Source organism: Panthera onca, chromosome A2 (genome assembly GCF_046562875.1).
Source record: "Panthera onca isolate mPanOnc1 chromosome A2, mPanOnc1 haplotype 2, whole genome shotgun sequence".
NCBI classification, from domain to species: domain Eukaryota; kingdom Metazoa; phylum Chordata; class Mammalia; order Carnivora; family Felidae; genus Panthera; species Panthera onca.
In genome coordinates, this window is record NC_138340.1 from 46,624,050 (window position 1) to 46,637,576 (window position 13,527).

General features: G+C 40.5%; 1 protein-coding gene across 6 annotated transcripts in view; it reads left to right on the forward strand.

Moving 5' to 3' along the window:
- ITPR1 (inositol 1,4,5-trisphosphate receptor type 1) overlaps positions 1 to 13,527 on the forward strand; it is a 326,810-nt gene that overhangs the window by 139,551 nt on the left and 173,732 nt on the right. For 3 of the 6 annotated variants that reach the window (XM_078442797.2, XM_078442799.2, XM_078442803.2), the window contains exons 12-14: positions 418 to 462; positions 4,365 to 4,519; positions 12,273 to 12,372. In XM_078442797.2, the coding sequence (XP_078298923.1) occupies positions 418 to 462; positions 4,365 to 4,519; positions 12,273 to 12,372 (300 nt within the window). The remainder of the gene's footprint in view (positions 1 to 417; positions 463 to 4,364; positions 4,520 to 12,272; positions 12,373 to 13,527) is intronic. The other 3 variants (XM_081794985.1, XM_078442801.2, XM_078442804.2) reach the window with 1 other exon arrangement.

Consider the following 13,527-nt stretch of genomic DNA (forward strand, 5'->3'; position numbering starts at 1 on the left):
CTTGATGGTTGCATTATTTGTTATGTTCTGAAGTGAGTGTAACTCTTGCTGGAGGCCACGAACTAAAACTATTTCTAGTTTTTTTTTTTATTTCTAACTAAAACGAAGCAGGACTATCAGTGACTGGATACTGATCTTTTATTTACTTCAGGCATTTAACTGTTGCTTTGCTAGTGAATTCATTGTGTTCTTCTGTCGACACTTGAGAGCCGTCTATTGGTAACTGGTAGATCGTTCCATGTGTGTTGTACTTATGTGATGTGTGTGGTTGTGGCATGCTGGTTTCATAAACAGAGGGAAGGGACAAGATTTTAGCTGTTCAGAGATGTTCGCGGGCCTTGAAGTCTCCTGCAAGTGGGGCCGAGTCCTGGAGAAATCAATGGATGTTTTAATTTCCTAATGATTCTTTTTCATCAGGTAGACCCTGACTTTGAGGAAGAATGCCTGGAGTTTCAGCCCTCAGTAAGTATGAGCAAGAGCCTTCTTGTCTCCATCTGGTAGGGTGAGGCCAAGTGATCTGGAACCCTGTTTAAGAAACTGCCACTTGTCACTGAGTGCTGGGGAAGGGGAGCCATTAGGAAGCCTTAAAAGAGGGTCTTGTTCTATGCTTCCCTTGAAGGCAGTCATTACTCCTTGTGTTCCATTGGTCCAAGACTTCCAGTGATGATGCTCTTTCTGTGTGCTTAGTCAAGCGATCTCCACCTTTAAGTTGGAGAAGCTGATGGTATCTTTGGGAATGCCCCTAGGTTAGAGACAGGGACGGCTCCTTAGAAGTCGGTCTTCTACAAATGAATGTTCTATTGCTGTTGACCTCAAACTATGACTGTCTCAGATTTTTTCAAGGAATGAGTTTGTGAAGTGGATAGTATCATTTAGGTGATGGAGGTAACACATGAGGCATGGTGCTCCTGTCATCTGCTTAGATGCTCAGTTGTCTAACCATCTGTCCTTTATGCAAATTCAGAAATAGATTTTATAATGTGGTTTGAAATATAATGCCAACAGGATCTCTCTTTGGAGGCCATATTGCCAATTCATGCTGACTTGGAGGCCCTTGGGGGTTGAGTTGTCTATAATTACGGGTTAAAGAGGGCAGTGGTTGTGTTACATGAAAATGATGGATATCAATAGAACACTTCTCTTGTGGAGTGCTTCATTCTGGTCTAGGGTGAAAAAAAACAACAACAAAGCAAACATTTGCTACTGTGTTTGAGATGGTGTGTTCATGTGGTCATCTCTGGTGGGATATGGTAGGAGGTATTGAGGTTACTTGTTTTTGGGGGGTAAAGTTTTGAAAGAATTGAAAGGTTTTCAAGTGGATACGTTAATAAAGGGGTTTGGGGTGGAGATAATACAGAATGCAATTGTCTTTGGAAAGTACGAATTCTGTGGGAAGGGTGAACCTTGTAGTTATGTTTGAATACAATGTTAGCTTTGGAAGGAAAGAAGAGGAGTTCTAAGGGCATCACATCATTAATTCCTGTACTTGGTCTTTCCCAGTTCTTGAGGGAGCTCAGGGGCATCCTGCTCCTTCCTTTAATCTGTAGAGCTCATTGTAAAAGCTGCCCTTGCAACTAACTGGAAGGTAGACAGCACTGACCTGGTCCAACTTTCTGCCAATGTGCAGGAAAATCTTTGCCCACCATCTGTGCACGGTGTTCATGTGGCTTGTCTTGGGAGGCTTGGGCTGGAAGCAGTATTATTTTTCATAAGGCGGCTCTCATCCCTGCACCTTCTTTACTTTGAGAGAAAAAATTGGCTTTGCGTGACTTGAATCAATGGGTATTAGTGCTGCCATCGGAGTTGTCACACAGAGCAAGTCTCCCCTCTGAGATTACTTTGAAGGAGAGCTGTGGCTTCTGTGCCTGAGAGCCGATGTGCAATTGAACCTTGAGCTCTGTGAGTAATGGGGCTGCTCTCCTGGACTGCTGATGTGCGAGGGGAGGTCTGGCATTTGTAGTGCAAGAGGAGGAACATAATGATCAAAAGCAGGGCAGGGAAGAGAGGCAGACCTGGGTTTAAATGGGAGACCCATCACGTATGAGCTGTGTGACTAAACAAGCTCCTTGCTCCTCCTCAGGCCTCCATTTCCTTACCTGTAAGAGTGGTGGATATGCTTGTTGTAAGGACGAAGTAATGTGTGCATAAGACGTGGCCCGTAGTAAGCTCTCAGTAAGCAGCATTTATGTAAGTTGCATCAGATCAGTAACATTTTTAGTGCCTTTATGTCCACAAGTTCATCTGGGCTGCACAGCAGCTGCGTGAAGGAGTTAGGGGAGATTTTATGATCTTTGTTGGACCAGTAAAGAACCAGAGAGTGGTCCTAACTCATCACCTGGTTCAGGTCTCTGAGAGTTCAGTCATCTCTTTATCTTTCTCATGCTTTTACATGCTATGGTGGTGGAATGTGCCAGCAGGCTTGGGTGCAGGTCTGGACTGCATTGTCCTGGCTGCTCTGGAATGGTGCATGGGTGGTTAGTCTTCATGGGGAGGAGGGGTTGGGGGGGCTCATCCTGTACACCCAAGGCCATCAGCACAGCTCCTGCCCCTGCAAGGAGGCAGGAAGGAGTTTTTTTGCAACCCTCCCCCTCTTGTTGGCTAGGAAACTTGGGCAGAAAAGCTGGAGTTGTAAAAAGTTGGGGGGAAGAACCTTGATTCTGTTCTGGGTCACCTACTTCCCTGGGTTTGGCACCCAGTGCTCGTGGGAATCTTCACATGGAATCCTACTTAGCTTCTTGGGCTTGTCCTTCTCAATTCATCAGCACCAATGAGCCCCATGCACACTAGCTCTTGTCTGACAGCCTTTTGTACATGTGCCTTTCCTCCCACTAGGTGGCAAACGCTGACTGAACACAAAGAACATGAAGACGCTGTTGCTCAGTCACAGGTCCAGATAGAGTGCATTTCATGCAATTTCACTTTTTCTTCAGTCTGCCGGCAGGTCTGAAGCTGAACTGAGCTCAGACGCTGAGCTATTTATCTCAGACCAGAATCGGGTCAGGGTTTATTTTGAAAGTGATGTGGAAGACTTTGCAGGTAAAAGTAGTTAGAAGAGGACAAATTCTATTCAGAGTTCTTTTTTCTTGAACTGAGACGTTTGGTACTCTCTAGTTGGTTCCTACTTGAGTGTAGATAGATCAACAAGTTGTGGGTTTGTTAAGGTAGCGCTGTAAGATATTGGAGGAGTGTATAGCAAGGAGGAGACAGAGCCTTTGAGTATTAAAAGAACCATTTGTATTTTCTTTGTTTCTCTATCCCTTCATCCCTCCTCTCTCTTCCTCTCCACCCCCCCACTCCCTTCTTCCTTTACCCATACAAAAGTTGGGGCTGCAGATAAACTCCTAGAGCACACTGTTGCCCTCCATCTTAGATGTTAGTCCCTAGAATTAAATTCTCTCAAGCTCTCTCCTTTGCCTGTTGGATTTAATTTTCTTTTATCCATTTCCCGTTTGGAAAGGAGTCAGTGCCTCAGCTCAAGCAAAGCAAGTTAGTGACAAAGAAAATGTGTTTTTCCTGGTAGTTGCAGGTGGATATTGTTGTCTTGCAAGGCTGTTAAAAATTAAAAATAATCCCACATAGAGTCTCAGCTCTGGGAGAGACCTCGCAAAGCATATGAAAAGGCGCGGTAGTCTGAACTTGGTGCTTAGATCTGCTCAGGCAGACGGGCTCTGGAGCCTAGAATATGTTCTTAACAGTTTCTCAGGAAAGCTTTCCTCATTGTTCATTGGTCTTGACTGTCAGAGATTTTCTTCAATCTCCGCCAAATCCCTTACATCGCAACAGAGGCCTCTTTTCCCCTGAATTGTCATTGGCAGTACTCCGTGATTAATTTCAAATGTTTTTTTCAGGGCTAGTCTGACTTCTCAGATATTTTTCTTGGCCACACTGGGATCTCTGTTTACGAACACCTGGGTTCAGGCTTACTTGATTTTCCTTTTCCTCCTGGGAAGTAGCTGTATCATATTATTGCTAGACAATTGAACTGTAGATTAACACAGTGTCCCATAACCAAATCCACAGGATGAGTTTTCTCAAAGTGCTTCTTTTCTCTTCCAACTACTGCAGACCGATGTAGCTATATGGACTTCTTCGTCACCTATAGCACTCTTTCCATCGACATCTGTTATTGTAACCCTGCATTGTTTAAACATTTTTATTGCAACACAAGAAGGTAGAGTGTCAGTATTCTTGGCGTGGGTGGCCGATTATCATCTTTTATGACTGCTCTGAAACTCTCATTCTTTTCCTGCCAACTGCTGATGTTCACTATTGTTTCTTCCCTGTTCCTGTGGACTGTGCAGTGATTGTAGTGAGTGAAGGGCCTGGCATACAGAATCCATGACTTGATGACTTTTCCTCCTCAGGTGGATCCTGATCAGGATGCCTCTCGAAGCAGGTTGCGAAATGCCCAAGAAAAGATGGTGTACTCCCTGGTCTCTGTGCCTGAGGGCAATGACATCTCCTCCATTTTTGAGCTGGACCCCACCACTCTCCGTGGAGGTGATAGCCTTGTCCCAAGGTAGGGTTCTAAAATGACTTATCCCAAGTAAGTCAGAGCTGATATCTGTGGCCTGGCTGGGCTTCTTGGGTTCCAAATCACCATTTCCTTTCTCGAAGCTCTTGTAAAAGATTTGTTCTGGTTGCCTATTGGAATGGTGTCTGATTTTTTTTTTTTTTTATGGCTCATCAATTAGTAAGTTCTCTGTAGTTGGACAAGAAGTGCTTTATTGAGGTAAACAAGTCAAAACCATAAGCTCAAATAGCTTGATATATATATTTTTAATGTTTTACTTAATTTTGAGAAAGAGAGAGAGTATGTGTGTGTGTGTGTGAGAGAGAGAGAGAGCGAGCGAGCAGGGGAGGGGCAGAGAGAGAGGAAGGCACAGAATCTGAAGCAGCCTCCAGGCTCTGAGCAGCAGGAAGCCCCTGACAACAGGGCTTGAACTAGCAAAATGTGAGATTATGACCTGAGCCGAAGTCATATGCTTAACTGAGCCACCCGGGCGCCCCTCAAGTAGCTCCATAATTCTAGTTTCCTCTACTCTCTTCCACATTCCCACACTTGAGAGATCTCCTAGTTAACTGAAGAAACAATTATAAAGAAATTCTGGAAAAAGGAACATTTGCAGTTCACTGAATATAGTAATATATTGAGATGTCAGACCAGTGTTCTTTGTACTTTTATTAAATTTGACTCTTAGTTTTGTTACATAACAATGCCTTTTGGTGGAGGGATTAACTGGCTTCTAAATGGGATGAAAGGTCATGCTTAACCCCAAAACCAGCAACAGTATTGTTAGTAATGGCTTACATTTATTGAGTGCTGACTGCATGCTATGTTGAATGCAAAATACTTTGTGTTACATCATTTCATCTGTACAAAAGGTTATCTTTCCCTTCCTATAGAAAAAGAAACTGAAGCTCAGAGAGTTCGAGCAACTTCTCACATGTCAGCCAGTTCCTTTGCAGAGCTCGAAATCTTAAATGCTTAAGACAGACAGGGTTGTGTGGGCAGTTCTGACTCTTGAATACAGCAGTGGTTAGTAGCACTCTTGTTGGCATTTGTAGGTTTTACACATTATTTTTGACATACAGACAAGTATTTAATGAATACAAATGTTTTAGAAATAAAAGTTTATAACATTTGTTAGGTTAAAAAAAAATCGGGTTTTTTTTTTTTTTTTTCATAAGGAGAAAAATGTGAAATAGGGGATTATGGAAAGCAGTTACATTGTTTTATGAGCCATGGTGTCTGATTCATTTCTGTATTTTGGGGGTTTGACACCCTATTAACAAAATTCTGATTCATATACATACCTGGTTACAAATAGTAAGATTTAACAGCTCCCTTGCAATCTCCAGTTACTTTTCAAACAGAGACAGCAGGAGAAGCTTCATTCCACGGACTGAACCCAGACTCAATAACCTATTAATGCAAATTAACTACTGATCATTTTCCATAAAGGACATTTGACCGTGTATGCACTTTTTAAAATTACGTTTAGATCCAAGTCAAACATTAGAGAGACCCAAAGATCCTGCCCAGAATGTCCCAGAAGTTAGTAGACTCCAGTCCCTGTTTGTAAGCCTGTCTTTAAAAAAAACCTACCAGCATGTGCTGAGTTGGTATCAGCGGCCAAAGCACGAGTCGCCTGGGTGGATGGAGCAGTCGAATGCCTGTTGGCAGCATAAGTATTCGAGCAAGGTGTGACATCTGCAGATCTGCTGACCTTTGGTTTCCTTCATTTCTTCCTCTCCACACCTGCTTTGGCCCAGAGCAATGCCCCATGTCAGTGAGACTGGTCTCTGCAGTGCGGGTGCTCTCAGCACTAGAGGAGTACCTTCTCTTGTGCTGTCAGAGTGATGAATGGAGGACAGTGTCCATGTGGAAGAGTACTTGACATTGCAAGGAGGCCTTTCCTTGCCACCCAGTAAAATTGTCAGTTGGTTCTTCAACTCTGCTGGGTTATTAATTCCTTGAGAATCTGGGGGAAAGCTACAGATGTTCCTCCAGGAAATCCCAAGTATGTGCACAGCTTTGCATTCTCCAGGTTTGGAAGCCCTGATTGAGCTGATGTACACTGATTTTTTTTTTAACATACTTTTTTAATGTTTTTTTTTTTTTGAGAGGGAAAGAGCACGTGAGCATACATGAGTGGGAGAGGAGCTGGATGGGGGTGGGGTTGTGGGGGACAGAGGATCTGAAGCAGGCTCGATGTGGCTCTGGAACCCACAAACCACGACATCATGACCTGAGCCAAAGTCAGACGCTGAACTGAATGAGTTGTCCCCAGTTTTTTTGTTTGTTTTGTTTTGTTTTTGTTTTTTTACAGTAACAGACTTGTTGAGATACAATTCATATACCATACAATTCACCTACAGTGCTCAATTCAGTAGTTTTTATGAACAATGCTGGACAACTATCATCACAGTTTTAGATCATTCTTCCCAAAAAAGAACACCACACCCTTTCTCAGTTACTGTTATTTCCCTGTTCTCCACATCCAACCTTAGACTTACCTGCTTCATGTCTTTATTGATCTGCCTGATCTGGACATTTCATCTAAATGGAATCATGTATCATGTGCTCTTTTGTGACTGGTGTATTTCACTTAGTATTTTTAAGGTTCATTCATGTTAAAGCATATTTTAGCCTTCATTTTATTTTATTGTTGAATAATATTTCATTATATGGTTATAACACGTTGTATTTATCCACTTATTTTTTTTAATTATAAATTTTTTTTTAATGTTTGTGTATTTTTGAGAGAGAGAGCATGAACAGTGGGGGGGCATTGCAGAGAGGGAGGAAGACACAGACTGTGAAGCAGGCTCCAAGCTGTCAGTAGAGAGTCCGTTGCAGGGCTTAAGCCCACAAACCATTGAGATCATGACCTGAGCCGAAGTCAGACACTTAAACTGAATGAGCTACCCAGGTGCCCCACCTACTTATTTTTTTATTTTATTTTATTTTTAAATGTTCATTTATCTATTTTGAGAGAGAGCAGGGAGGGGCAGAGAGAGAGGTAGAACTGTCAGCTCAGAGCCTAATGGGCGGCTTGCACCACGAATCTGGAAACTGTGACCTGAGCTGAAGTCCAGAGTCGGATGCTTAACTGACTGAGCCACCTGGGTGCCCTTATTTTCTTTTTTATTTATTTTTTATTTTATTATTTAAAAAAAAATTTTTTTTTAATGTTTATTTATTTCTGACAGAGACAGAGCATGAGTGGGGGAGGGTCAGAGAGAGAGAGAGAGACACAGAATCTGAAAACAGGCTCCAGACTCTGAGCTGGCAGCACAGAGCCCGACGCGGGGCCCGAACTCACAAACCGTGAGATCATGACCTGAGCCGAAGTCGGTTGCTTAACTGACTGAGCTACCCAGGCGCCCCCTTATTTTCTTTTTTAAAAAAAGGGTTGGGAGTGCCTAATTGGCTCAGTTAGTTGGGTGTCTGATTCTTGATCACATCTCAGGTCTTGATCTTACAGTTGTGACTTCAAGCCCCACTTTGGGCTCCATGCTGGGTGTGAAACCTCCTTAAAGAAGAAAAAAAAAAAGGGCTAATACCTAATCCTTTTTTTTTTATATATATATTTAAAATTTACTCTTTCATTTATTTATTTATGTTTTAAGTACTCTTTATGCTCAAAGGGGCTCAGCCTCACGACCTCAAGATGAAGAGTTGTGTGCTTTTCTGACTGAGCCAGCCTGGTGCCCCGTATTTACCCACTTATTACTTGATGCCCATTTGTGTTGTTGCCCTTTTTGGCTATTATGCCACTTTGAACATTCTTGTACACATTCTGGGGGGACATAAGTTTTCATTCTCTTGGGTATATGCCTAGGACTGGAATGCTATGTCATGCAGTAACTCTGTGTAACATTTTGAGGAGCTGCCAGATGGTTTTTCAACATGGATCCAGCATTTTACATTCCTACCACCTGTGTCTGAGGGTTCCACTTTTTCTACATTCTTTCCAATACTTGTTACTCTTTTTGTTTGTTTGTTTGAGTTATCCTGGTAAGTGTGAGGTGGTATCTCGTTGTGTTTCTTTTTTTTTTTAATTTTTTTAATGTTTAATTTTGAGAGAGAGAGCTTGGAGCGGGGGAAGGACAGAGAAGAGAGGGAGTCACAGAATCTGAAGCAGGCTCTGGGCCTCTGTGCTGATAGCACAGAGCCTGATGTGGGGCTTGAAGTCACGAACTGCAAGATCATGACCTGAGCCAAAGTTGGATGCCTAACCAACTGAGCCACCAGGCACCCCTCTCATTGTGGTTTTGATTTTTCTGTCTGTGAGGTTCATCATCGTTTCATGTGTGTATTGGCTACTTGTGTATCATCTTAGGAGAAGTATCTCTTCACATCCTTTGCCCATTATTTTTTGCCCATTTCAAAAATTGAGTTGTCTTTTTATTATTGAGTTTTAAGTGTTCTTTTTTTCTCAAGACAGATCCCTTACCAGGTAAGTGATTTGCCAGAATTTTCGACCATTCTCTAGGTTGTCTTTTCACTTTCTAGATGGTATCTCTTGAAGTACAAAAGTTTTTAATTTTGTCCAATTCCTATCTGTTTTTTCGTTGATTGCTTATGCTTTCAGTTTCTTAAACCATTGCACATTCCAAGGTCACAAACATTTATGCTCATGTTTTCTTTTAAGACTTTTATGGTTTTTGGTTTTTACTCTTAGGTCTTTGATCCACTCTGAGATCCTTTTTAAATATGATTTGGGTAGGGTAGATTGCCTTTTAAAAGCTTCCTTTCTCATTGACTTGTTAACTAGATAGGTACAGGTTTGTAAAACCCATTTCCATTTTGGTTTAAGTAAATTTCCATATGTTGTGTCCTCTCTTCAGGAAGTTATCTAATGCATTTGTTCAGGTTCCCAGGAGACAAGGGAATGACGTTTATCTTACATGTTAAATGTTTTAGTTTGCAAGTGATAGCAAAAAACAGAACCCTGTGATGTAAAATACCACATTGTTCCATCACAAGGTGCTTCATGCATTTCCTTGGCAAGAGGAGTGAGCATGTTGGCCATATTCCCCAGTGGGTTGGAAATTTGCATGATGCTGTAGGAAGGGGAGGTCTAAGCTTTTAGGTAACATAGCCAAATTGGAAAACTGTCTTTGTGGATAGTTGTCCATGGGTAGATGGATTCTAAACTCTTAAACAATGGAAGCCTTGCATTCACCGTGGGAGAAGTGTCCGGCATGGTCTACTAGTATTGATTACCATTTACAATCTTGAGCTTGGTCTTAACTTTAAAAAATTTTATTCATTCTTGCCCCTGACCAACAATGTGAGAGCCAGAATTGAATGGGCTTCCCATTCATTTGTCCTGTGGAGGAATCAAAAAGCTTTAGGAGTAGTACACTCATTTCCCTGCATCTTAAAGTTGTGCTAAATATTGCTTGTTTGAAGATGAGGAAGACTGAAAGTAGATAAATGAATGTCTCTGAAATGTTATCAGCAAAGGAATTTTTGTGATAGTCAATGGTTAGAAGAATCTTTCCAAGCCGAAGTGAAAAGGATAATGGCAAATCCTGGGTATACTGAATAAGATAATAAAATTCCAGTATATGTAAAATAGACGCCTTAGATGAACACTGGGAGAGCATCTAACTTTGTGACTGCTTTTGTAATTGTCCTGATACTATGGCTTTTGAGTTAAGGATTGGGAATGAGACTTGGGATGAATTGATAGAACACCCTTTTGTGTCTCAAATATAATTTGACATAGAACTTTACAGAAGGTAATCATCCAATTAAAAGCTAAGCTCCAGGCTTTGGTTATATTTTGAAATTCAGAGAATTAGTCCATGTCACTCAGACAAAAAAGAATTGGCACATCTCTGTCAGGTTTCTTCTTCATGTTGCTTGATGTATATTCATTTTAGTTAAATATCACTATGGTTGCCCTTACTTGGAATATTCAGGACAGGTATAATGAACAAAAGCGGAAGGCAGAGAGTGTGTACTAAAGATAGATGTCTGGTTTGATGCCCCTTGCCCCCACCTCTTTTCCATGTCTCTCCCATTGCTCTAAATTCCTCTTAATGCAAATATCTTCTTTGGTCCCTTGTCTGCCTGAGCCCCAACAGTGTTTAAAGTTCCAATTCAAGTTTTCTGTATCAGAAAATGTCCATGACTTTGTGTAGCCTCATTGATCTCCTCCTCTAAAAGTGCTTCAGTGCGTACCTTGACTGTCTCCCAACTTAATGCTTTTTCATTTGCATTTCATGTTACTTACTATTGTTTGGTGTTCATTGGTCTTGTCTCACTGATGGGGTGGATTCCTGATGCAAAAATGATGCCACTATTTCAACTACTTCCTTAAGCAAAATTGGAAAATGTTGTAAAATTATCCATGTCCATTGTAAAGCCACAAAAATGTGTTACATCGTGGAGAGCAAAGAAGCAAATAAAGATTATGTAAAATTTAACCATTCAGATATAAACACTGTTAACATTAGGGTTTATGTAGTTTTAGACAAGTCTCTGGGCATGCAGAATACCTCTGTATAATTAGCCATTAATAAAAATTATAAGCTATTTTTAACAATTTTTCATTGAATGATATGTTCTGTACATATTTCCATGTAAATATCGATTGTAATCTTTTTTAAATAACTTTTTAGTATTCCACTGCATGTACAATAATTAGTCCGTTATTGAGACATTGGATTGTTTAGTTTTTTACTACCGTATATAATGCCTTGTTGAACATACTTATGCCCCAGTTTGTACTTGGGTTGTCATCTCTTAGGCGAACCATCTAAAAATGAGATTGCTAGTTGAAAAGATAGGTACATTTTACTTGCTTTACAAAGTGCCAGACTCCCTTCTAGAGTTTAATTTGTTGACACTGTCACCGTGAGTGCGGGGAGAGGTCATTTCCCTAAACTCTTGTAAATACTGGGTTATGTCGGTCTCTTAAGATCTTTGGAAGACATTCAGTAAAAAGATGCGTAGTTTTTATTTGTGTAAATTGTATATTAAGGAAATTAAATGTATACTTGCAAGTTTATTGGCAGTTTATATTGCTTTATTAAGTTACTGGCTGATGTCATTGTCTTATTTTCCTTTCCACTTTTCCCATTTTTTTCTTACTGATTTAAAGATCTCTTTATATATGCAGATTAATTACCTTTTTAAGCTTTGTGTTATTCTTTTATTTTCCCAAGTTGTCCTTTTTCTTTCAACTTTGTTCATGATGGTTTTTTTTTTTTTTTTTTTTGCTTTATGGAAGATGAAAAATGTAAACAATATTCTAAGATGTATCCCTCTTTTACTTTTAAAATTGATGAACCTTGTATGTTGCTATGTGCTTCAAAGGCCTTCCTTACCACAAGATTATTAAATATTGACTCACATTTTATCCTGGTAATTTTATTTTTTGCTTCATGGATCCATAGGAAAATTTCATGCATTGCTCTATCATTTCTCATGATATGCGTTAATATATAGTCAGTAGTTTTTGTTACTCTGTCTCATGCTCCGTTCTGGGATATTCATTCACAGGAGTGATCTTACATTTAGAAATACAGCATATCACAATGTTAGAATCATTATGAATGATTTTTTATTGTAAATACATTAAAACATATTTTGGTGTGCATTCATTTGTGCCTCGGTTTATATTGTCTAGTGTATGTAGCAGGAAACCATTTTGGTATCCCGTTTTATTTTAATAGAATATATTCTAGTCCAGTGGCTTTAGAGAACCTAAAAATTCCTGTCACCCAAATCCTTTTATTTTTCCCCCCAGAAACTCCTATGTCCGACTCAGACACCTTTGCACTAATACCTGGGTTCATAGCACAAATATCCCAATCGACAAGGAAGAAGAAAAACCTGTAATGCTGAAAGTAAGTTCTGGAACTTGGCTGCCTCCTTTGGTCTTGTGCTCCCTAATGAAAGGGCTCCTTTGAGGACACATTGGGGAGGAGGGAGCTGCATTTTGTTGCTTTGGCCAGAGGTAGTCATGGACAGACTTGAATGCAGTGAAAGAATTCTCTCCAAGGGACTTGGCTAAAGCAAGCCTAGGCTTTTTTAAATAACCAGAACCTTTTATTCCATGGCTTTTGCCCTAAAGGTTGAGCAATTGCCTGGATTTCATGTCTGTTTGAAGGATGATTTTGGCTGGGGGAGTGTTTGCTTGTGCCTTGAGGCACATCACATACCTAGTTGGTTTTCCCCAATCTTTATTATTTCTTTCTCTCTGTCTTTAAATAAACACTTTTATTTTTTTGGAAGTTCTCTTAGCCCCTTTAATTTCTCTCCCTGAAGCCCACCTCTCCTTCCCTACCTTCTCTAGGGTCATAAAACATAAAAACACAAACATAGGGATTTTGTTTTGAAAAAGTCAAATGATACTCTTAGTTTGTTTTTTTAGTGATGGGGGAGGTTACTGGAATTTTTTTTTCTATTTTTATGAACATTTTCAAGTATATAGAAAAGTTAAAAGATTGGTACAGTGTCTGCCCATATGATACTCTGAGTCAATAATTATTTTGCTCATTTGTTTTTTCCCTATGTGTTTGCTTACTTATTTTTATTTATTAAAAAAAATTAGTGTTTGTTTATTTTTGAGAGAGAGCGTAAGCAGAGGAAGGGCAGAGAGAGAGGGAAACACAGGATCCGAAGCAAGCTCCAGGCTCTGAGCTGTCTGCACAGAACCCGACCCAGACTCAAACTCATGAAATGTGAGATCATAACCTGAAGTTGGATGGTTAACCAACTGAGCCACGTAGTCTCCCGCCTATTTATTTATTTTTAAATGTTTTATTTTGAAAGAGAGCACGTGTGTGCATGCACACGCACAAGTCGGGGAGGCTCAGAGAGGCAGGAGGTCGGGGAGAGAGAGAGAATCCCAAACAGGCCCCAAATGTGAGGCTCATTCTCAGGAACCAAGAGATCTTGATCTGAGCTGAAATCAAGATTCACATGCTTAACCCACTGAGCCACTCAGGCACACCTCCCTATGTGTTTATAAACATGTTTTACAATTGTAACAGTTTTAA